This window comes from Nylanderia fulva, unplaced genomic scaffold (assembly GCF_048542155.1).
Source record: "Nylanderia fulva isolate GAGA-0341 unplaced genomic scaffold, ASM4854215v1 Scaffold25, whole genome shotgun sequence".
NCBI lineage: Eukaryota > Metazoa > Arthropoda > Insecta > Hymenoptera > Formicidae > Nylanderia > Nylanderia fulva.
In genome coordinates, this window is record NW_028190314.1 from 3,014,704 (window position 1) to 3,040,814 (window position 26,111).

Genomic DNA, 26,111 nt, shown 5'->3' on the forward strand with positions numbered 1-26,111 from the left:
CAACATGCAGGACAAAAGTTTAGACTCTTCACGAAGAACACTAATACACAATCATAAACTGATATTTGTTAAAACTCTCATACAATTTTACACTCTATAAATTTTTCAAAAAATTAAAACAGGAGATCAAATACCCAATTAAAAATATATTTTAAGATCAAAACAAGATTACGATAAATTTTACTTATAACAATTCTTTAACAATTATGTTTTAAATACAGGATGTTCTATGGATTCTCAATATAATTTTTTTGGTAGTCTCTTCAGTAATCATCTAATTCGAATTCCTACCCAGTTAATTCGACTTTTGAGCGTCAAGTTTGCTAAGCTGCAACGATGGCGGCGGAGGATGACTGCCGGGATGTTTGCGACGATGTACCATCATGCTGCTTCGTTGCGTGAAACTCTGTCCGCAAAGATCGCACACGTAGGGTCTTTCACCTGTGTGCGTCAGCGAGTGCACTCTGAGAACCGCGGATCTCGTAAAGGCCTTCGCGCATATTTTGCACTGATAGGGTCGCTCGCCGGTGTGTATACGAGTGTGCAGTTTCAACGCGTGATTTGTCGCGAACTCTTTGCCGCACTGGGCGCAGAGGAACCTCTGCGAGTGCAAATTTATGTGATTACATAAACTGTACTCTGAGGCGAAGCTCTTGCTGCAAAGCTCGCATCGATGCTGCTTCAGTTCGGTCTTCCTTATTCGATGAATCATACGTTTGTGCGCGACTAGATGCGACTTCTGCGAATAAGCATTCCCGCAATACTCGCAGATGAAGGTTTTGGCGTCCAGGTGACTCGCCTTGTGATCCTCGAGATCATAATTCGACATGAATCTCTTGTCGCACTGTTCGCAGCGATACCGAAAGTCCCGCCTGTGCATTCGTCGAACGTGAGTCTTCAAAGAGATTTTGTTCGTCGTGATGAAACTGCACATTTCGCAGGTGTATGTGACTCCATTGTGGATCTGCGTGTGGGTCACCAATTCTGACGAACGTTTGAAGGCTCGTTCGCAAATGGTGCACTTGTACGGACGTGCGTCACTGTGCTTCACCACGTGACGTTTCAAGTCTCCTCGTCGATTAAACTGAGCTCCACACGTGAAACATTCGTGCATCGTCCGTTTCTCTTTTCTCTCGGCGTTAATCGAAGTGTTCCCGATGTCAGGACGTGTAATTTGCACTTTTCGACACGTCACCTTCAAGAATTTCTTCTCTGATGCTGCTTCCTCTTCTTCATTCTTTATGTTTAGCGGGTCTTCGATTATTGAATCGGAATCTATTTTTGATCGCGCGCTGTTCTGCTTCTCGGGTTCATCTTCTTTCTTGATTTTGGTATCACGTCCTGTCAACACTCGGACCTCGAGGGTTCTGTAAGAAACAACAGTAAGTTTTCAGCATGATATTTTACGCAATCACATCACCATGTTGTTCATTGATACCTTCTTCTCTTGAGACTCTGAAGTTTCTTACAAGGATACATGACCCAGGGATTTAATTTTTCGCAATCTAATGTTAGGAGGAGAGTTAATGCTCGTTCAGACCAAGGAAACTAATTTAGTTGACAAAACAATTTCGTAGTCAAACACTTTTGATGTACGAATTATTTTATTAAACGTATAATAACGAATATCATCAGTGATGATTAACATAAATTTATCGATGCTTTGTCCACATTTGAACGAGCAAGCTTGGAGTGTTACTATCACGCTTGTATAAAATTGAAAAAAAAAGAAAAGAACAGATAAAGAAATTAGAAAACGACGTTTTTTTGTTCAACAACTTATTGGCATTATGTTCGGCTTACATGTTTATATCCTTACCTATCTACACTGAAAAAATAGAACAACAATATATTCGTAACGGAACACTTTGAGCACGGGTAGTACAAATATGTAATTCATAAAGAACCGAACGAATAAAATCGCGCGTAACTTTGTCTTTTGAACGCTGCACGCAAACATTACAACCGGTATACAAAAGATATCAGAGATTTCGTATCGATAAGTATCGAATCAACATCTATTGATGTTGCTTAACGTCGTAGTATATATATATATATATATTTATTCATATATATATATATATATATATATATATAATCTATAATAGTCAAAAAGTTTTTCCAGTCTCTTTCTAGTTGTTACGATACGTAAGTAACAACACGTAAAATCACGTATACTATCGCACTAATCTTATCATTAAATGTGGTCGTAGTTTGAATCGTCAACGCGGCACCAACAAGAGTTTCAAGCACAGAAAGGTTTAAATTTGTCATTGAGGTTTAGACGCAGGTAGACTTCTGATGGGCCGTCAAATTACCCTGGCAAGAGAATCCACGGTGGCATATCTGGCAGACGTAAGGCCGTTCTCCGGTGTGACCGCGTCTGTGAATCGTCAACGTCGATCTTTGCGAAAACGCTTTCGGACATTGATCGCACTTGTACGGCTTCTCCCCCGTGTGCACCCTTCTGTGCATCCTCAGATTCTCTGAATCGGTAAAACCCTTTCCGCAGATATCGCAGACGTACGGCTTCTCCCCCGTATGAATTCGCCGATGCTTCTTCAGGTGTTCGGCGCTGCTCAAACTCTTGCCACAATAATCGCAGAGGTAGAGCTTCGTGGGATTGTGGCTCTCCTTGTGTCGAAAGAGCGACCTCTTCGTGGCTAGTACACGACCGCAGATATCGCAAGTGGTGCTGGTCACTTTGTTGGCTTTCAACTCGGGATGCGTGCGTCTACAGTGCGCGGAGAGCTGTCGTCTGAGATAGAAGGCGCTGTTGCAGAGTTGACAGACGAACGGCTTCTCACCCGAGTGTATGTTATAGTGCTCCTGAAGATCGAGCTTCTTCCGGAAACGCTTGTCGCACTCGTTACACTTGAACGGCAGATCCGCCTTGTCCATGTGTCGCGTCATATGAATACTCAAGGCCGCTAGAACGGTGGTCTCGTAATCGCACTCCTTGCACACATAACTCGGTAAGAAGTGCGTCTTCTCGTGCCTCGTTAGGTCGCGAAACAGTCGGAATTTCTTGGAGCAGTGTTTGCAAGGGAGATCTCCTACCGTGTGGCGCAGCAAGTGCTTCTGATAGTTGCTCTTGTGTCGAAAGACCTTGTTGCAGGTCTTGCAGAGAAACTCCAGCTCGGACTTCTCTTTCTTCACCTTCTTCAAGGACGCGGCACGACCGGCCATCCCCGAGGAGTTGCCCTTGCGACCGCTTTTACGTACCGAATGCATCTTCATGTGCTTGCGAAGACTTACACCAGTTCTGAAGACCCGGCCGCACTGACCGCATGTGTTCTTCCGCTTACCTTTGTGCTCGATCTCATGATTATCCAACAAGGATTGCGAGGCGAAGAAGACGCCGCAGAGCTTACAGTGATACGCCAAAGGTAGATCGTCCTCGTCATCCACTTCTTGTTTTACAATGTTTACGGGATTTGTTGAAGTCGCTGCTGCCCCATCAATCGCGTCCGCCGGTTCCTGGCACTTCGACGTGGATTTCACGGGCTCGCCATTCTTCTTCACCAAGTCGAGCTTAGAGAACATTTCCATCGGGTAATATTCATCGGGAAACGGTAGCTGGTTGTATCTGGAATTGAAAAATTCAGGGGGATATCAGTATCGAATATCCTTTCTGCGTCGCAACTATCTTTCTTTCATTGCTCGATCTCGTTGCCTAGCAAATTATTCTATTCCTGTAAGTAAAATTGTTGACCAAACTTACAAGCTGTGTTAATTATGTAATGTAAAGCGAATAATTCGATAAAACATTCTCAGTGTTTTATTAAACTTCATAAAAAAAGTCGTGTATGTATGTACTTGAGAAATGTATACTGATATATACATAAGAGAAAAAACACTTTAAATGTGAAAGAGAAAGTGACACGATTCAAGTAGTCATTTAATTCTGAATAACACTTTTATTCATTATAATAATACATAATGCAGGAAATATCCCATAATTAAAAAAAAAATTACTACTCTTATTGCAATATTTCGCATACAAAATAATCACGATACGTATTTTTTCTATTACTCTTTTTACTCAAAAATTATTTTATTAAAATTTGATACAAAGTTCTTTTTGCACTAATTTCTTTTTAAAATCTAAATTTATAAATTTATTAATTTTTTATTATAATTTATTTTTGTGATATATTTTACATATTTAAACATACAAAAAAAGTGAACACTTATGTTAAATTATAAGAAAATTATTAAAAAATGAAAGTCTAAAGAAATCATGTAAAATTTAATAAAATTGATTCTTTAATTTTTGTAATGTATTTAATATAGAAACTTGTGCTATTCATTCAATATATTGCATTGTTTTAGAAAAAATAAATAATTTTGTTGAATAAAACGGAAAAAATATTAGCAATTTCAATTTTTTATAAACAATTAATTTACAAATATAACGTGTTAGCAATGTTACATTTCTTTTGAAGAAACTATTAATGAAAATCAAATATGTAAGCAATCATACACATACATACACACATTATAGATGCAGTATCAAACTACAAGATGGCAGTATATAACTAATTGTCTCTATTTTAGATTTTCCTCTAATCTAAGGTTTTTCTCTTTTACTATTTCATATTTGTGGTTTTTCATATTTGAATGCAAATGAAAAAACAAAGTATCCAAAATTTTTTTTCTACGCATGTGTCATTAAAATAATTATGGAAACTAAGAAAAAATCTCAGAAAGAAATCTTGGAAGGGTGGAAATGTTCTTAATTTTGATGACTTTAGAATAGAGGAAATCGAGTAATATCGCTTCACTTTATCTCACAAAATTGTTTAAGTTTATACACAAGTCTGATAATATCACGCAAGTGTTTCTAATATAAGACACAATTGATCTAGTACAATAGAAATTACCTGTATTTAAAATAAAGATTTAAACTATAGAACTATTTGTGTGCACTGGCTACATGAGCATCACATTAACTAAGTGTACTTTATTGTGAGCGTTCAATAATCCTTTAGATACAAACGATTTGTTACAATAACTACACTGATACGGTCTTTGACCCGTGTGATATCGTTTATGTATAACAAGAGTTGAGTGTTGCGTGAAGGATTTTCCACAGGTATCGCACGAATAAGGCTTTTCGCCGGTGTGTGTTCTCTTGTGCACGACCAACGTTGTCCTCTTGTGAAAAGCCTTGCCGCATACATCGCAGACCAACGACTTTTCCCCACCATGAAGACGCAGATGATCCTGAAGGGATCCTTTAGACGATACCGACTTACCGCACAGATGGCAATCGTATTTATTTTCGCCAGTGTGCGACTTGACGTGCACCACCAGCGAGTTCTTGTAGGCGAATGTCTTGCCGCAGAACTCGCACTGATGCTTCACAGGTTTGAAGTTAGGATCGTGAATCTTCAGGTGACGCACCAGGGTGTGATTATTAGGAAACGACTTGTCGCAGGCGGTACACACGTGTTCCTTGGCCCCGTGCTTCACGTTCATGTGCCCGTGGAGCTCGGCATTCGTGAAGAAGCCCTTGTTGCAGATCTCACAGTGTCTCGTGTACTTCTCGAAGTGACGTTTGTGGTGGGTAGCCAGCTGAGAGGCCTGGACAAACGCGCGACCGCACACGTCGCAGACAAAGTTTCTCTCGTGAGTGTGGATTCGTTTGTGTACCGCCAAAGTGTTCGTCCTCTTGAAGGATTTGCCGCAAACGTCGCAGTGATAGGGTCGAGCGTCACTGTGCGCTACTAAATGACCCTCGAACAGATTCTTTGATCGAAAAAGCTTCGTACATATGTTACACTCGTAAAACGTTTGACTGGTGGATTGCTTCTTCAGATTCAAATCACTTAGAGTAAGTTCTTCATTTCTAGTTTCTTCAAGTTCTTCTTGCGTTAATAGATCATCCTGAATGTTCTCGGAAGAATCAGGTTCCAAATTTACAACCTTATGTGGCACGTATAGTTCTTGCTTTGTAATTTTTTCTTCTTTAATGGAAATAGAAACCAACGCAGAATCATGTACAGACAGTTCATTTTTTATACACGTCTCTGCTGGTTTCTCATTTCTGAAAAGAAAATGAAATAATGACTATATATATTTAATTTAAATTGTTACAAACATTTTTTAATTAGAGAAAAATTTTATTTTTAACTTTATTTATATATATATATTCTTTTTCCCTTATTAAATATAATTACGATGTAACTTTCACATTATATATTATAAACAAAAACATTTTTTTCCATAAAAAAAGCTGTATTTAGCATAGCTGTATCTATACATATATAAAGTCATAATTTAATGCATCGTAAACGTTAAAAAGAGAATATTTTGATTTTATATTCTATAGTATAATAAATGGGTTTAGTTATTTATAATTACTACGTAATTAAATTTATTTTCTCATATATTAAGATTCTCAGTTTAACTTTAAGTAGGGTAGTTTTGTTAAACAATATTAGATTTAAAAATATAAAATGTGTTAATAACCGATCACAACTGACAATGTTATTCTTTAGTTATTTATTCAAAATTCAGACAACGTTTCGACCTTAGTTCAGGTCCTTATCAAGTCTGCTATGAAATAAATTGACACACTTCTACATAATAAAATTCGTCCTACGTTTGTTGGACATTAACGTCGTGATATTAGAAAACGAACTAATATTAGATTTTAAATTGTAATTATAGGTTCTACATACAAAGAGTTAAACATATATATATACACTTTTTATTAAAAAATAAATAAATTTTATATACTTATTAAATTTTTTATTATTCCTTACACATAAAATTTTAATAATTTTTTATACTATATATATATATATATATATATATATATATATATATTTCCCTTATTTAAAAAAAAAATCTGCAAATAAAATGAGTAATCGAATAAAAATAATACTAAATATTAAACTCTCAGCCTCAAAATACAAAATAATGCGTACCTTTCAGGAATTTGCAGTAAATCTTTATTACAATATTTGCAATCCAGTTGAAGTATTCTCATATTGGCGATCGCGTTCCATCATCTGCATATATTATTCATATATGACGTCTTCACTACCTTCAATATATGTCTTACATAATAATTTTAATAAAATGCCAGATATAAATGTAAAAAATATCTAATAAATTACAACTATAAAAAAACATATGTGTACAATGTGTATATTTATTATACATTTTTTATTTCTAATATAGATTAATAAAAGTTCCAGCAAAATATATACAGTACCAATAGAAAATCAATGTCATATGTAATATTCCGAACTTTACAAAATTAAAAATAATAAAAGTTTAACATGTATTTATATATTACGCTGCTTCAACGCAACTAAAATGTAATTCTAGTTTCATGATATTAGAAATATATAATATTAAAACTTTAGAATATTGATTTTCTGTATTTTATATTAAATAATATTATTTAAGAATTTTTTAACATAAAAATAAAACATTGATTTGCATTAACAAATTAGATAATTACAAATCAAACTGCTTCTAAATAAAATAGAGAGCAAAATATTTTGTTAAAATAAATTTACTTGTTAATATAATATATATAATGTGTTTTTTCATTAGATTCTTTATTATATGCACAGAAAATTCAATTTGTATAATAATTATCTTTTAGTAAATAACAAATATATAATAATGATTATCACATTGTTTTAAATATATAATAATATTTATAAAGTCATATCTTTTTCGATTAAAAAATTCTTAAATAGATGTAAAATAATTTCAACTTAAATATTTATTGATCGTATTTAACAGCATCTATCTATTAATATTCGAAATACATTTTAAAAAACAATATTTGTATAAATTTTTAAGTTTTAATACTATTTGTATATGTCCATTAAAAAATTACTATCTCATACCTCTAATGGAAAATGAATAATTTTTTACATGCACTTCATTCGGCGAAATGTTATCACAAATTGTACAGATTGAATTTTATTATATTTGATTTAATAATTATGTATATGAAACGATATAACTCATTATGTTCAATGATAAAAACAAGAATCTAATATATTTGTATAAAAAATTTGCACTTATGCCCTTTTAACATCATAATCATGATCGTATTTTGCAATTATACATAATAATTCGAGATGCATTCTTCTTATATAATCATATTATACAAATCATCATATTATACAGATCGTATTATACAAATTAAATTGGAGATCAGAAGTTCACACTTAACTTAAATAGAAGTCGAAAAGTGTCCTATTCATTTACTCTCATTATGAGATTTTACGTGCGAGTTTAACGAACCCTGCTGCGTAAATCTTTTCTGACACACCTTGCACTCGTAGGGTCTCTCACCGGTATGCGTTCTCAGATGCACGATCAGATACTTCCGTACACTGAACGCCTTACCGCACATTTCGCAAACGTGCGGCTTCTCACCCGAGTGTATACGCATGTGAATCTGTAGATACGTTTTGCTGCTCACGGATTTCCCGCATACTTCGCAGGTGATCTGATTCTCGCCCGTGTGTATCTTAAGATGCACCTTCAGTGCGGCCTTCCAGTAGCTCTCGAAGTTACAGATGTTGCATTTGTGCTTCTCTCTCTCGCCGTGGGACTTCATGTGCATGTTGAGATAGGCCGCGCTCGCGTAAGCGATGTTGCACACTTTACAGATGAATGGTTTCTCGCCGGTGTGCGTAAGCAAATGACGCTCCAACGTCTGATTCGTGTAAAAGCCCTTGCCGCACATCTCGCAATGAGTCACGTATTCCTGATTGTGCTTCTTCTTGTGAAGACGCAGATCGTATCCGGAGACCTTCGAGATGCCGCATATGTCGCAGGTAAACCGTTTATTGTGCTGTTTCAGATGGATCTTCAAGAATTCCTCGGTCTTGAAACACTTGCCACATAAAACGCATTGAAATGGTTTCTCCTTCTGATGCACCTTGATCATATGTTTTTGTAGCTTCTCCTCATCTGCAAAGACCTTGTCGCATTCCTCGCAACGATTCTCGGTCTTCGAATTCCTCTTGTGATCCTGTCTGTGCTTAAAAAACTGTAGCTTCTTCAGCATTTGCTTCCCACAAATTTCACACTCGTAAATTGTCGTGTCTTTTTTGCAACTCGACTTATATTCAGGAAATTGTTTCACATTATCTACTTTATCCAATGCAGACTCTTCCAGTTTATCGTTCGATTCGACCATATATTCAACCGTTTCCGTAATTATTTCTTGATGACTGATATGATACTCTTCCACAGTAGATCCTTCATCCTGATATCGCACTAATTGTATGTCTTGCAATTCTTCGATCGGTTGCAGCTTTACACTGTCTAAGTCGATCTCGACGCACCTGTAATAAATAATTTTTCGTCAACAACGCGTGAGGAAGTATCGTGTATAGAATAATACAGTCCTTAATACACAATCGATTTTACTTGAGTTAACACAGGCAAGGCTCTTTCACACTTGATCAGCCTTATGGAAAGTCCCTTATGTGCATTTCGAGTTAGTCGTGATTGTCAATCGAGTGTGACTATACGATTTATAATTTTTATATTCTGAATGGATTAATGCATCACGCTTCTAGAAACTATTTCTCGTAATATTAAATAATTGCAATAATCTATGAATCATTTCAGGAAATTCTTTTTTTAGTCCTGTATATCACATACCTTTTTCAAGAGCAAATATTACGTAAACTTCTATTTAATAAAATTTAAGTAAACATTTTTTTCTTTGCAATTTGCATAATATATGTGCTTATCACAAGAATGCACTCTACATTGGTTTTATTAAAAGTATACTTGTTTCAATCAAGTCAAGTAATACACAATTCCTCTTGATGTATGTAATAATTTTATTAGACGCTACTATTATCCGAACTATCGACTGATTATATTAAAATATAAAGATACTGCTGATATTTAAAGCTTTATTTTTGTAAAGATATATATTTCATTTTTTCTTATCTTTCTATTTTATAAAATTACAATCTTTATTATATTTGAACCAACTCTAAAGTAAATAAGCGGAGATAAAAAAAATAGAAAACATTATATAGAGGAATTATAATGGAATAAAGTAGAGAATGCATATATAGATTTATTGGAATATATACATAATATATACAATGTTGCATTATGTCGCATTCGCAATGACAAAACGTATTTTGTGTATAAACGTGTATAATATTCCAGTTATACATAAAAAAGAAACACAAATATTCCTTTTAAGTATTAGGCAGTATGTGAAAGTTTTAAGCCTAAATCATGTAGATAAAATATTAAATTGAACGATATTAATAGAATAAATAAAAGCAAACATAGTAAAATTTAACTATTTTTTCTCTGGTTCACGAAAGTTCACATCTTGTTTTTTTAAAGTTTTGAAATATAATCGTAAGAAATATATCGTAATAACGTAAATTCATATTATCACATAATTTGTCCTGAAAAACAGAACTTAGTTTTTATATTATTAATTAATGCAATTACTTCAATTAGATAGAACATATCACAAATAACAAACATTTCAATAATAAAATAAAATAATGCAGAATCAAATTATGCTATTAAAATAATTTTTTTCATAGCAAATTTTAATATAGAATATATTAAAAAAAAAAAAATACATGTAGTATTAAATAAAACGTCAATCAATACTGTGTATAAATGTAAACAGTTATCTATTATGAAAAACGTTTCAAAACAAATTTTAAAAGAAATTTTCAAATTTTTAAAAAGAAAAGAGAATGAGAAATAAGAGAAAAATCATTTAGGATTCTCGTGTCTTCGAAGATGCGCGCTAAGTGTACCACGTTGAGTAAAATGTTTCTCGCAGATTTTGCACTTGTAGGGTTTCTCCCCAGTATGTGTTCGCCGATGTTTAATCAGATACTTCCTGGCGCTAAACGCTTTGCCACAAAACTCACAAATCTCCGGTTTTTCGCCGGTATGGATTCTAATATGAGTCTTCATGTACTGTCGTCTGATCAGCTTGCCACATACTTCGCATGCAACTTGACTCTCGCCGGTGTGAGTCCACTTGTGTTCCTTGTAACAATAACTATAAAATGTTTCGAAGCTGCATATCTCGCACTTATATTTCTTCCTCATTTCGGGCAGACTGTGAATCTTCATGTGACTACGAAGGTAGACTCGATTGCTGAAGGATTTGTGGCAGATCTCGCAAATGAGAAGTTTCTCGTTGGTATGCACGCTCATGTGGTTCTTCAAAGTCCCTTTCAAATAGAAACCCTTATTACAAATTTTACAAAACTCCGTGAATTCTTTATTGTGTCGCCTGATGTGGATCTTCAGATAATATTCCGACGTCAGCTTCGCGCCGCACACGTGACAAATATGGGGCGCACCGTGCAGCGTTTTATGCACGTTCAAGTACCTCTTCTTCTTGAATATTTTATGACACTCGTCGCATTCGATGGGACCTGCAGACAATTCCTTATTTTCTTTTTGATTTCTCTTGATTCTCGACTGTATTTGATTCTTGACTGTATTTTTCCATTTCTGCTTCTTCTGCGTGCTTGGAGGATGCTCGCAGCGCATCTGGCGATGTTTGATCAATTGTAGTTCTCTTGAAAATGTCTGTCTGCAAACGTTACACTCGTATTTCTTTTCTGCTTGACGTAACGCTTCTCGAGTTCTAAGTATCGATTGTTCCGTTCTATGTACTATCAAACTGGCTTCTGTATCGAAGTCTTCGTTGCACGAATCACAGTGATAAGCTATTTCTTGAACAAGAATAGTTTTGTTGTCAAGTTCTTGAAAAATAACGTAAGATGCACCTTGAACCTGCTTTTCTATAACAATATTTTTCGGATGATTCTTGGATCCCAAATTTTGACTTCTGAAAAAAATAAAAAATACAAATTATAAATATATAATCGAAAAATAAGTAATATTTCACTTTTATTTTAAGTCAATCTACGCGATGCATTAAATCGCGACAATCATCATTGTATTATCCAAAAGATATGGGATCATGTAGGCAGGAGAAAAATTATATAATCCTTAGTATATCAAAAGAGAGCAAATCGATAAAATTAATAATTAAGTGAAAAATATACCTTTATTTTATACTCATAAAATCTTCAAGTAACGAAGTTTTAAGCAAATTTACGACATAAAATATTAAAATCTTATTACTTACTGTATAATGATTTCAGAGAGCTGCGTTCAGTAACACATATATGATTTTCAGATATTTCATCCCATGAAATAATTAAAATATAAATCAAATTCGAGCAACATAAAAATATTGCGCAAATCTAGAATAAATATCATTTTTAATTTTATATTAATCTTAATAGAAATTTTTCGTTTTTCAAAATATTTCTGTAAAATAAAATTGCTAAAAATATAATTTAACAGAATGTTTTAAATACTCTTCTTTTTCTATACCGTAGAAAAACACCGATATAACACGAAGAAAAATTCAATATCTTAGCATGCATTATAATACACTTATACATATACTAGAAACTTTCTTATTTATTACATAGTTGTAAAAAAAATATAAGATAAATGTCTCTTCTAAAGAATTACAATAAGACTTTATTAAAAGTAACAGTGAAATTGATTACACACAGAAGTAATACTTAACAGAATATAAAAAATTATGTAAATGGAATGTTTGAGTGTTTGTTTTCTAAATAACATTTCGCAAAAAATATAGCATCTTAAATTTTGTATAAATATAACAAAATAGATTAATATTTAAAAAATTATAAGATTTCGACAATGTCAATTTTTTTAATAAAACAAAAGAGACATTTTTTGCAAAAGCTTAAATTTCTCTTAATATCATCAAAATGTTAAAATAATGTGATACAATATAAAATACACAATCAAAAATAAAATTTCAAAATTTAGCTGGCATTAATAAGTAAAAAAAAATAAAAAAAGATTCATATTATTATAATACTATTTAACATTTATAAATTAATTTTACTATTTTTTATCTTACAATTAATAATTATTACTATTTAATTTAATACTATTGTTTCTTATAAAGTAATGTAAACAAATAAATCACACTTAAAAATTGAATATTTTTAATCTTTTAATTTTTGCATTGATTAATATAAAAATGCTTATAATTAACCATGTTTTATTAATAAGTAATCAGTAAAAAGATCTCTCTCAATTACTTTTTCTTAAAAAGAAAATACAGCCAAAATAATTATTGTCTATAAAAAAATAATTTTATGGAAGAGAATATATAATAATGTATATATTTCTATTATTATATAAAAATTATATTATTATTTTCTTTAGTTAATATTATAATCGCCTGCAGTAAAATTTTATTTTCGTAAATTTTCACTATTTACTTTATTTAATTTCTAGATGTATTAGTTAAGACACACTATCGATAGTTCAAAGCATTGTTCCGATAATTTAAAACATGGTTCAATAGAACTTTGTAATATTTAGGCAAGTATCACACTCTTTTTAGAAATGTAAATAATGATTTACGATATATCATTACCGTGCAAAATTTACGAGATAAAAGTGCTTATAAAGAAAATATCGAATAATAAATAATTTTCGATCTATAAGTCCATATTAGATTACTATTACACAGAATAAAAAAAAAAACAAATATAAGCTTAAAAAATACAGTCATAATATACTAAACATACTAAATAACGTTTATTAATAAAAATATTAAATAATACTAAATAATACTAAATAATAATACTAAAAATTTATGGACGGTTTACTGCAATCTGCAAAAGATCTCTTATTTTTTTGGCGTAATAATTTTTGAATGAAATGGATAAATCTTAAAAACGTTGTGAACAAATCTACAATAACTATAACGATAACTATAACTATTTATTTGCTGCTTCGCAATTAGTACTCTACATACAAAATTCATTTTATATTTATTATTTTCTCTAAGATATTATATGCTAATATTTTACTGATAAAACTTTTAGAAATGTGATTTGATTCAATCTTGCAAAATCAATTTTTAATAAAAAATGTATATATAATTTATGACATTTTATTTTTTAACAATTCATTATCATTATTCACTCGCAAATTACAGTAAATAACCTGTATTATTTCGTGATTTCTTTGAAGCAGATTTTACGTGTAAACTGTTATAACAATATCGTTTGTCAGACTTTTCAAGGAATAATGCGAGGTAATTATAACTCGATAAAGTATCTCTTTATACTTTACACGATTAGTACGCCGCAAGCACATCGTCTAGTTTAACATGGCTTAAAAAATATTACAAAAGCGAGTCCCTGTGCCTTATAATTTTTATCAAATCTATAAAAGAAACTGTGGTATCTAAGGATACTTTATTTTAATATTTGTGGAGAATTATTTTTTTACATATTTTCAAGTATTATTTATATATATATATATATAAATAATAATTTATTCATAAATGTATGAATAATAATTATATAATAAAGTTATAAAACGATTCCAATAGTTAAACAGTTACACAGAATATTGCAGAGTGTCCAAATATTTTGTAAAAATTATCAAATATATAATTTAAGTTATTATATATAAAATTTAATTCTATTAACATATATTTGCAAAGAAAATTTAAAAATAAATTTTATAAAAACTAAACGATACATGTATGGAGTATATACAATTATTCAGGTTATAAATTATTAATAAATAAGTAGATTAAATTTTCAATCTTCAAACATTTATTATATCATTGAAAAAAAATAATTGGTCTGTTCCAACATACAATATGATCCTAAGATATCACAGTCTCTTCTATTTTGTAACATTCAAAGCTTGTCAATATATTTTTACTGCAAGCACTTAACAGTCGTTCCTTCTGTATATTTCATGCAAGTACTATCTATATTAATGAAATATAAAAAAGTAAATAAGAGAGCTTAATTATATATATAAAAGTATGGGATCTATCGTTGCCATTTAGTTCTAACTGGGCAACACTATAGTGACAGTATCAAGAGACAAAGAGTCTTGCTCCTGTTGCAACTCCTGCTGCTGCAAACTCTGCTGCTGCTGTTCCTGCTCCTGCTGTCGCGCGTTTTGTTTCGCATGAGTTTTTAGATGCGAGTTTAGCATAGTTTTAGAAGCAAAGGATTTGTGACAGCACGTGCAGGGATAGGGTCGATCGCCCGTATGACCTCGCAAGTGTACTACCAACGTAGTCCGTTGTGTGAACCTTTTGTAGCAGTGTGTGCACTGATGTGGCTTCTCGCCAGTGTGCGTGCGACGATGCACGCTCAGATAGTTTTGCGAAATAAAACCCTTGCCGCAGGTATCGCAAATGTGCGGCTTCTCGCCGGTGTGCTTGCGCAGATGCACCGCTAGATAAGTCTTGCTGGACACCGACTTGTCGCATATCGGACACACGTATTCGTTCTGTGGTCCGACGTTCCCGTGCGTCTTCATGTGGACCAGCAGCACCTGCTTCCGGGAGAAACGCTTGTTGCACAGATGACAATGGTGCTTCCTCTGCGGCGGCACGTAGTCTGGTTGATGTAGTTTCGCGTGCAGTCGTAGACCCTGACGGTAGCGAAATGTAGCGTTGCACACGTCGCATTGAAACGGCTTGTCCGGCACGTGCGACAACATATGTACCTGGCAGTTGCTCTTGCTTTGGAATTGTTCGCCGCATACCTCGCACTGATACTTGTACTCGGTCGAGTGACACCTTTGATGGTCAATCAGATTTTCCTTATGCGAGGTCACGTAATCGCAATCATCGCAGCTATAACATTCCTCGTGTTGCTCCTTCTGGTGCTCTTGCAGCTCCGACATCGTCGAGAAACTATAGCCACAATTCTCGCAGACCAATTGATCGTCCTGTGACCGCGCTCGTCCCTCGAAACAAGACTCGTGCGTTTCTTGATGTAAATTAAGAGCCTGATCGGAGGGAAAACTTTTGCCGCAGAACTCGCACTGCCTAACAGTTTCATTAACGAGTACGTCCGTCGTCGTATCCATCTTCGTTACGTTTAATGAGTCCGCTATCAGTAACTGCGTGTGGCCCTGGATAAAGACATGCTTGATTTCACCGGATCCGCATCGCTGCCGATCCTCGGGCAGCATCCTGAGTTTTGATACAATATATCTGGAAAGAAGACAGACACAAACGGGAGTCAATGAAACGTGCTCGTGCCTCGTTGCCTTTTCGTTCTTTATCGCTGCCTTAACGAGGTAAGCGAGATATTTACAGGGACGATCTGCTGGACACTCGTGCTCGATTGTATGGAAGTTGGGTAGTCAATAAAGCGCTTCTCACTAATGATATTTCTAGCATTTTCTTTATTACGTAGTCATCTCCTACCTTCTACCTTTTCTTTACTGTCTTATCGCTTAAACAATGCTTATTTGCGAGCGAACACCGTCGTTTATTGTTGCACTAATTGTTGTACTAGCTTGTTTATGCGATTTTGTATAGAATAATCCACGACTACAAAATACAACTAATTATATTCTACATTTACTTAATACTATGATAGATTTATCGTGTTTATGTCCTATTAATTAATTGATAAGAGATGTGGACATTTTTACAATATTAATCTATATTAATAATCGCGTACTATGTCCTATAAGTGCACAAAACTTTATTTTATAATTATTGCTTACAGTATGTATAAACTATTGTATTACTATCGTTTATAGTTTTACGGAAAACCATAAGTTCAACTTGACAATTTTGATTTTTTTTATTTAGTAAAAGTTTGAGAGAAAATATTTGTTATTTAACATTGTAATTTAAAACGTTATATATTCTTTAAAACATGTGATCTAAATAAAAAATATATCAAATTAATTCAATTAGAAGTGTATGAAAAATACATCTTGATGTCCACGCGTTAAAAAATTTAATTTAATCCTTTGATTTTCTATTATTTATTATATATATATATATATATATATATATATATATATGTGTGTGTGTGTGTGTGTGTGTGTAATTCACATTAAGTAATTCAGCTTCCAAGATTGGAAAAAAAAACATAACATAAACATCTCATATAACACAATTGTATAAATATAGCTCCATTTTTATGTCTATTTTACATAATTTGTTCATAAATCTTTAGAAATAAATTGTTAATTTTAATATATTTATTAATATTTTATATTCTGTAAATAATAACAAACTATGAAATTTTCCTTTTGCTCTAGAGAATATCTAGAGAAAGAAATAAAGAATCAATTAATTTTAATTAATTGATGGCAGAGGTTTTCATGTGTAAATATCTTTTGACATTGTGTCTTTTGTATCAATTAAACATTATTAATAAAGCAGTGATAGCAATTTTGTAAAATTTGCGCAAATTATTTAATGTTAATATATTAATTATACACAATTTAATTATTTGTAAAGAATAAAAAATATCAAGCTTAAATAATCGATTGCTGTAGATAAAATGATAGAAATGTATTTATACACATTTATATTGCACTTCTTATCAATCTCACAACTTTATAAATTATATAAAACATAAAAAATTGATAATATAAACATAAGAATTTAACTTTAAAATTAAATGTTTTAACTCTAATATTTTTTTCCAAAACTTTTTAAAATTCTCTAATTATTTAAGAAAAAAACAAATTATTTTCAAATACAAGACTTTGGTTTCCAAAAATTCGAATAAAAAGCTCAAGTTTAAAAGATATGGTCAATTGTAACTAAATATTAACAATATATGTATATTAAAACATATTTATGCAGAAAAAATGTAGTTTATGATAATATTACATTAACAGAAAACGTATATTTATAAGAATGAAGCTGATGAGAATCTCTCTGCAAAATTATTAAATATTGACATTTACTTTATCTTATCTATTAAAGTTTTATTTTTGAATTACGAATAATTTCTATGATTAATTCTCTAAATATTTAAGCGTCTTCATACTTACATTTCACATTTATATAATTAATATTTTAAGTTTTCTTTATTTCTACCCTGTCTTTCGTTCTATATTAATCAAAGGCACCTGAATTCAGTTTTGTTTACATTAAATAAAATATTAATTACTGTATTTTATATATTAGCAAATTATTAACGATTTAACTAATATAATTAAAAATTTAATCGCAAAGTATAAAAAATACTTATTAATTTATTTTCTTCAACAAATTTTATTTAATTTTATTTATAGTTTAACTTCTCACACATAAATGAAAAAATTTAGAAAATTTATGATTTTTAGGCACTTTTTTCATTTGATTGTGGCGCAGGTACTTTGCTTATTCAAAACTAAATTATACACATCAACTTTATATAGGAATAGAAATTCCGCGTCACATCTAATAATAATATTAACATTATCCTAAATATTTCGTATAATATACAAACAATATCACAATGATGACAACATTTATGATTACAGAATATAACTGTCGATTTGTTTTTATCGTGATTCTAATTCAATCATTAAATATATTTTATCCGAAACTATATAAAGTTTAAATCACGTTAGACGCGTTTGTAAAAAATTAATTTACATGCACTGGTCATATTATATATCTAGTTATTTATTATACTGCGATAGTAACTTGAGTATTAATAATTTTAGGCACTTAGACATCAACATTCTTGAACAATTCTAAAACAATTTTTACAAAAACAGACAAATTCCAAATAAAAATTGATAAGTTTTTTTATAAAAACATTTAACAATTATATTTAAAAAAAATTACATAGTCATCAATTAGAATTTGTACTTCAACGAAAACAAAATTCTGCAAATATTTAATTTTTATAAATCTTTTTTTCATTCAAAAAATCTTTTTACTATATCAAATTTAACATTAAATTTGATATAGTAAAAAGATTTAATATAAATTTTATAATATTCTCTTTTAGAATGTTGATGAAAAAATAAGACTTTGAGATCAAATAAGATTCATATCAATTCATTTTTTTCTTGTTTCTACGGTCAAAAGTTGCGTCTCGAATTTAATCACGCGCAGTAAAAGATTGTATTGGTCAATTGACACATCTCAGTGCTTCTTCATATGATTAAGCATGATCGTTCGCGTAACAAATCCTTTTCCGCACAACGTACAGGTGTACGGACGCTCTCCCGTGTGATACCGACGGTGTACCGTGAGAGTCGATGCCTGCGTAAACGATTTGCCGCACATGGCACAGAGATACGGCCTCTCGCCGGTGTGGATGCGTTGATGCACCACGTAATACTTGCGATGCGTGAAACCCTTGCCGCACACGTCGCAGACCAGCGGCCTCGACCTGTGCACCGCCTTATGGGTGGTCAGGGACTCGGCAGTGGTGAATTGCTTGGAGCACGAGTCGCAGGGATAAGAAGTCATGGACTTGGCGGGGATCACGGGACTGCCGAGATTGCCGATCACAGGATCGACCACGGGCAACACCGCGTTCGTCCCGATGATCCTGGCGTCGTTGTTACCTGCCGGCAGCGGTCGATGCGTTTTCGCGTGATGATTGTACAAGTTGCGCGTCTCGAAGCGCATCAAGCATCTCGGACAGGAGTAAGGTTTGTCCTGGCCGATCTCCTGATGCATCCTCCGATGACGTTCCAACAGGGTGCGGTATCGAAAACTGGCCTGACAGAGATCGCAGGCGAACGTTTTCTCCATATTATTGCCGGACGGCGGGATATTGGCCGAGGTCGACGTGCACGAGGTCATGGAGGACGCGGAATGCGTGACCTCGTGCATCTTCAGATGGCTCAGGGCAACAAAAGTCCGCGAGCAGACGGCGCACGAGTACCTCGGCTGATTCTCGATATTATGCTCGTACTCCTGGCGTACGACGTGACTCGTTCGCATGTGATAGTTTAGCTTGAGAGCGCTTCGAAACTCTAGACCGCACGTCGGGCAGGGATAGGACTCGGCGAGGATCTGTACCTGATCGAGCAGGGATTGATCTGAGGGGCACATGGATTGAAAATGCGGGGGAAGCAATGTCGACGACAGCATCGACGACGATTGGTTCGTGAATATGGAGTTGGTCTGTAGAAGATTACAATTGACGCCGGCCTCCCCGATCTCGGGCGAAGGCGAAAGAATCTGACGTAGCATCCCTGACAATCCGCCGAAGGTCTCGCCTCCTTCCCTGAAATTGACAAAACCCAAGGACATTGCAACGGAGAATGACCCGTGGGCACACACACAGCTTTTTGTTTTTTCAAAGATTCTGCTGCTTTTTGTGATTATTACAATATATCTTGCATACAGGCGGTGATAAGAAAGAGAGAGAAAAATAGAGAGAGAGACAGGACAGAAAAAAAGATAGATCTTATGCTTATGTGAGTGCTGCAGGTGGCCGGTGCAAGGTGCTTGGGCGTTGCTGATATCTCTCGAGACGCAGCGATAATGATGTGTACAAGAAATCGTACGTGCGAATCGAGAAAGTCGTCGTGATTTGTCGTCAAGTCAAACAGCTTAGGAAGTTTCATCACTCGCTATATATATATAATATAATATCCATCAAGCTTTCCGAATTCTTAAGAATCTTACAATATTTAACTACAATTATATAGATAAATCAAAGAGAATATAATTGTAAGCCTATTATCTTTTTACTCTAGCTTTATATTCATTAATTATTAATGAATATCGTTCGAATTATAAATAATCAGAGAAATAGTATGTACTACACACAAAAATTGTATATAAAATATTTCCTAACAATAGCAGAAGAAAAAAGTAAAGATTAAGCCATAAAACTTGGCAAGAGTTCGAGAAAAGCAAATTTTTACTTAAGAAATCACTCTGAGACTGGAATAGAAAATATTAAAACGCAAATAAGTTAGTTACAGAGAAATCTCACCTTTATAAATAATCCATTATGATGAGGCATCTTCTTCTCAGCACAGAATAAAAGTGTATGATTTTTTTTACACATACACACGTATATACTTATATTCAACACCTTAATAGTGTTTAATATATCACAGGATGTATTTATGTAAAATAAAATAAAAATGCAGTTAAAAACCGCAGTAAAAATAAAATATAAAAAAGAAAATCAAATATATTATTCAGTATTTTACAGTAAAAACTGACAATTTATAAAAATTTAACATGATAAAAGTATATAAATAAAAAATGCAATGTCAAACTTTCATATGTCAGATATTCACTATACTCAGAACTGAATAGTACGATTTTCTTCATTCACAAATGTTTAAGAAAATTCATTATATAAAATGACATATTCAGAATATGTCTAGAAAATACCAAATACTGCAGCCGATTTGAATGGCGCATAAAAATATTTAGTGAAATATACATATATATCCTGCATATAAATTATTCCGAATATAACCGGCGCAATTATACAATGCAAGCCTGGTCATTATTTGTTAAAAAAATAAAAATAAAAAAACTTCTGTTTAGAATCGCGCTATAATCTTTTTCACACTTATGTGGAAGCGCGCGAAACAATGCGCGCAATCCAAACAATGTGCATGAAAAAAATCTATAACTCATAAAACAGCGTGAAAGAATTCATTCGGCATCAAAAAATGACTCGCTTAAATCTGTCGATACAAATTCGCGTAACGGCACTATTGTTACAAGTGCGTAATGTTTCGTTTTGCATATAAGAAACACAGAAAGTCTATGTATAAAATATAGACTGTAAAATGTGCAAAAAGAATGATACTCGCCTTTGTATAATCCTCTTGACTCGATGCAGTTTCTTAATGGATGATTTTTTCTTTTATTTTGCAGAATCTTCGAATTGAAAACATGTTCCTTGATCTTCTCCAACATTGAGGTACATTTTAACCGATTATCTTCTCGGTTATAACTACACTATTTCGCAAATAATTGTTTCGCTTTCGAGGATTGAATACCGACCACGCAAAATTGACTAACGATCTCGTGGGATACGTATTTTTATGTCGATTAAATAATAACTCTTAAGATTAATCGCAACACTAATATGTAATAATACAGTCCTGGCAATATCGTAAAGCGCAGGCATCGGAAAGCACGAAGATATAAATCAGAAACGGTAGATAGGTAGGTATACGTTGCATCAATTAAAATATCTATCGTCTGTGATTTTTGAATTGACCGAATATCGGTCATTTAGTGCGGCATTTAGTGCCATCACGTAAGCGTGGGAATATTAATATCGACAACATGTATTTGATTTCTGAGTGGACAGAGAGATCAAACTGATTACCCAAAAATAATAAGTATTGTGAGAACAAGAAATTGTTTTTTTTTTTTTGCATGATACATCCATATCTATATATAGATAATAATCCAGAGAAATCTCTCTGTCCATTTTAATTGCACATTTATAAATAATATCTAACACATAAAATCCATTTCGAATAAAATATATAAAATTAGTATATTGATTATATGCATTAATTATATCAACACACAATTTTAAAAAAGATATTTGTTACATAGAGAATATTGATGTTAACATATTATTTTATCGAAATGCACTTTATATATGTACATGCTACCACATGTAAGAGTAACAAGATGCTTAGCAATTTGTACATTCTTGATATTTAAATAATCTTCCTATGTTTCTTCTTGAAAAAAATATTCAACATTACTTTAAATATGCAAAGATATTAAATAAAAAATATTTGTATAAATTGCTAAACGTCTAGGACCAAAGATGGTTGTGGGGTGTGTTTAAACTTACCTTGCGTTTTTCTGCGCTAATATTTTTATGATCAAATACATTCAAATATCATTGTTAATTATAATCTTATATTGATTTTATTTCTATTTTATGCAATCGATAATTTTTCAAAATTGTAATCAATGCATATAATTGCAGGCATTTAAAGCAATATATATTCTCAACTGCGCAATATAAAATTAATTTCTTTAGAAATAGATATGCATATGCAATATTAGGTCTATTCGTTTTGACTACATTGGCTACACTAATTCAGAGGTTGTCTTTTTTACTCTATATTGGAAGGAAAAAGATAACCTCTGAATTAGTGTAGCCAGTGTAGCCAAAACGAACAAATCTAATATATATATATATATATATATATATATATATATATATATATATATATATATACATATATATTATCTTTTATATATATTATCTTTTATATATATTAATATTATATATATGTATAACTTCTATTTTCATATTTCCAAAACTATAATCTTTTATATCAATTTATTATTATAATGTCTTAATTAAACAATTTTATTATAATCATTAATATTAATAAAAACTAGTAAATGTACAAAATTTTGCTCAGATTAAATTAAAAAAAACCACGTTATAATTAATAAAAAATTAAAAATAAATAAAATCAAACACAATGTTTTGTGTTACTGTTTATGTTCACCACAACAAATAACATCTTTGGCCCTTACATAATAAATTAAAAACAGAACTCACCCAGTTTTTGGATCCACGTCTGTTGTCTGTGACATTACCATCTCGGGCATATCAGCAATTTTTTGTTGTTGAAGTCCAGATGGACCCGCCTCGTCGCATGCCAGAGAGACGTTAACAAATGTTGTAGGCTCGATAGTTCTACTATTATTAGGGTCTTCTTCACTTTCTTCTTTTATAGGTAGGCCTTAAACATAATTAAGGTTTTCTTTTTATTTCTTCTCTTTTTTTATAATTTCAAATTATCTAATAATATATTAATTATATAAATTGTACAGACGAAATATAAGGTATATAGCACAAGTATATACCTTCATCTCCATCGCATTCATCATCCGAGTTTTCATCTTCTTCACTACTTTCCTCTTCTTCTTCTTGCTGCGTGGATGTATTTGTTTGATTCTGTGTAATTTGGTCATGTGTCGCTTGTGTACTTGGTCCAGCTACTGGTTGGACATTTTGTACAGAGCTACCACTGTTGTCTATAGGAACTGAGGTTATTTGTTGTTGGGTACTGCTTGACATCATCATAGGCATAGTCAAACCCATATTGTCCATCATACCCATAGTCATATTGTTCTGATGTTCGCTTACTTGTTGCATCACAGTACCATCTAACCTGTTCTCGTTGTTTTGATCTGGCTTCATTCCGTTCTAAAATTAATAATAAAAAAAAATATATAACACAATATTTTATATTTATCAAAAGTTGAAAGTTTCAATGATAAATTAAAAAAAAATATATTTCTAATATTTTGTATCTGGTCATCTGATTGAATCTTCATTAATACTTATAATTTTTTATACTAATAATTAAACAGATATATATATATATATATATATATATATATATATATATATATATATATATATAATATAAGATTTAAATATATTTGAAAGAACTTACATATGTACAATGTACAAAATATTGAAATCACTAGTTATTATCATTGCTATGGGTAAACATAGACAAATGAAGACTCTGACAAAAGACAATCTGTGCATTTATATAAGTTGTTTCAAATTTTTTAAAATTATATATGCTACATTTTATCTTCCATAAATTTGTGAAGAAGAAGATTACAAAAGGATAAATAGATATCATAATTACTGGATTGAGAACGTTGCCAACGTAACCCTGTTTGTCTTCCATGTTTACCTCGCCTAGCCATTGTAGTAACTGTTTCTCTGCGTTTGCTGTCGTATGCCAAAATTGATAAGTTAATTCTAGTTTATATACACACTCGTCACATATCTTTTTAGGTAATTTGTCTTCTCTGGCAACCTATAATAACAAAAATTATGTAAGATTCTACCATTATAAAATTTATATTGCAAAATTTTATTAACATTAAACATTTTATTACGTTTTTTCTTAATATTATCTTTAGTAAACCATTGTACAAGCATCATGCTTATCTCCAAGAGCAATAAGAAATATCTCTAGTGAATTGAAAGCCAATTTATAATGTTAATGATACATTAATGTAATTGTAATTTTTCTGCAAAATCTATGCATAAATACATATGCAAATTAGCATTAATCATATGATAATAAGCGTGAAATTAATGTTCCGGTAAGTAGAGTTTAAATGAAAATATTGATTTCAATAAAGAGCAGGAAGTTAACGTTATAGGTTTCGCGAGCGTAGACAATGTCGACAGTAAGATGTCGAGGAAACATCGACGACTAAAATTAATATTGATTTCGCCGTTTGCGACATAAAGATATTAACTACTGTTTCCTGATAAAAATCATATAATCATCGCGTCGTTCATATCAAGGGTAAATGATAAGCCGCGTTCTTAGCCGACTGCATCTAGACAAAAGCGCGGCAAAAGTCCACGGAATAATTAGTGGCGTCGCAAAGCCAACAAGCATAGAAATGGAGCTCGATGTAAATCTGATGTGAACCATGCAATGGACACCGGAAAGATACGTTATCTCAATTTACATTTATCTTTCTCTCTCTCTCTCTCTTATCTACAGAGCAATTCAAAGAAAATGCTCGAATGAACAAAAACCGACTCTCCGCAAGGCGAGATCAAGGAGTCCGGGGCCTCTGAAGGTTCACAAGATGGCAGGTCGCCATAGTTGTACGTGATGGCGTAGTTGGCTTCTTACCTTGACCGGCAAACAAGCGGTGATCTTGAGAAAGATCTGCCGTATGTCGCCCTCGCCTTCGAAGATCGGCATAGAGACGCGATCCTTCACGAGACACAGCCGACACAGGTCCAGATAGTCGAGGGAGGACATTTTACCGCGTAAAACGCCAGCTCGAGACGCAAAGCCGCGCCCGTCCACGCGAACGCCGTTTGCAACGAATCCGAAGAGGGGACCGCGTTGTTCGACTACGCGTCGCTTGCTCAACCTGCCTCGGCCGCGCTCGGTCCCGCTCGGCCGCGCTCGGCCGCGCTCGGCCGACGTCGGGGCCGCTCGGCAGCCGCGTTCGCGTATCGATCCGCTCCGGCCGAAGCCAACCGCCTTCACACACGACAGTCCCGGAACGACGCGAAGGTTCTTTTTCTTCAAATGCATCTGCGAATCGATCATACGGGGACGCTCCGATTTTTTTCCCTCCGGAATTCTCCAAAATTATTCCCGCAATTCTTCCAAGGACGAGCATCCGATAAGATTTCGAGTCGCGATATCGAGATTAATCGAGGGAGCGCGGCGCGAAAAAAATTGAAATTACAAATTTTTTAAATCAATTTTAATCATTCGAGCACATTTCG

The 26,111-nt window shown here is 32.9% G+C and overlaps 3 protein-coding genes across 3 annotated transcripts; all 3 read right to left on the reverse strand.

Annotated features, from left to right (window-relative positions):
• Nucleotides 1-1,585: 1,585 nt before the first annotated feature.
• Nucleotides 1,586-25,775, reverse strand: LOC114933389 (uncharacterized). Its single transcript, XM_085483379.1, has 7 exons — nt 25,501-25,775; nt 24,487-24,660; nt 23,687-24,029; nt 23,379-23,562; nt 8,245-9,332; nt 4,436-4,451; nt 1,586-3,589 (listed from the first exon to the last, which is right to left on the reverse strand). The coding sequence occupies exons 1-7, from the start codon at nt 25,630-25,632 to the stop codon at nt 2,281-2,283; spliced, it is 3,246 nt and encodes a 1,081-aa protein (XP_085339505.1). The 5' UTR covers nt 25,633-25,775; the 3' UTR covers nt 1,586-2,280.
• Nucleotides 4,211-7,274, reverse strand: LOC114933384 (uncharacterized). Its single transcript, XM_029305915.2, has 2 exons — nt 6,939-7,274; nt 4,211-6,052 (listed from the first exon to the last, which is right to left on the reverse strand). The coding sequence occupies exons 1-2, from the start codon at nt 6,998-7,000 to the stop codon at nt 4,936-4,938; spliced, it is 1,179 nt and encodes a 392-aa protein (XP_029161748.1). The 5' UTR covers nt 7,001-7,274; the 3' UTR covers nt 4,211-4,935.
• On the reverse strand, nt 17,621-22,916 carry LOC114933385 (uncharacterized). The gene has a single exon (XM_029305917.2). The coding sequence runs from the start codon at nt 20,111-20,113 to the stop codon at nt 18,992-18,994; it is 1,122 nt and encodes a 373-aa protein (XP_029161750.1). The 5' UTR covers nt 20,114-22,916; the 3' UTR covers nt 17,621-18,991.
• Nucleotides 25,776-26,111: the final 336 nt, after the last annotated feature.

What these genes read in the sequence shown, in the direction of transcription:
- LOC114933385 (XM_029305917.2), bottom strand. Translation starts at nt 20,113, where the DNA reads ATGTCCTTGGGTTTTGTCAATTTCAGGGAAGGAGGCGAGACCTTCGGC.
- LOC114933384 (XM_029305915.2), bottom strand. Translation starts at nt 7,000, where the DNA reads ATGAGAATACTTCAACTGGATTGCAAATATTGTAATAAAGATTTACTG. An exon ending in TTACTGCAAATTCCTGAAAG is followed by an intron (nt 6,053 to 6,938) that starts GTACGCATTATT and finishes TTTTCTTTTCAG; the next exon opens with AAATGAGAAACCAGCAGAGA.
- LOC114933389 (XM_085483379.1), bottom strand. Translation starts at nt 25,632, where the DNA reads ATGTCCTCCCTCGACTATCTGGACCTGTGTCGGCTGTGTCTCGTGAAG. An exon ending in CCGCTTGTTTGCCGGTCAAG is followed by an intron (nt 24,661 to 25,500) that starts GTAAGAAGCCAA and finishes TTGTTATTATAG; the next exon opens with GTTGCCAGAGAAGACAAATT. An exon ending in TGAATGCGATGGAGATGAAG is followed by an intron (nt 23,563 to 23,686) that starts GTATATACTTGT and finishes ATTATGTTTAAG; the next exon opens with GCCTACCTATAAAAGAAGAA.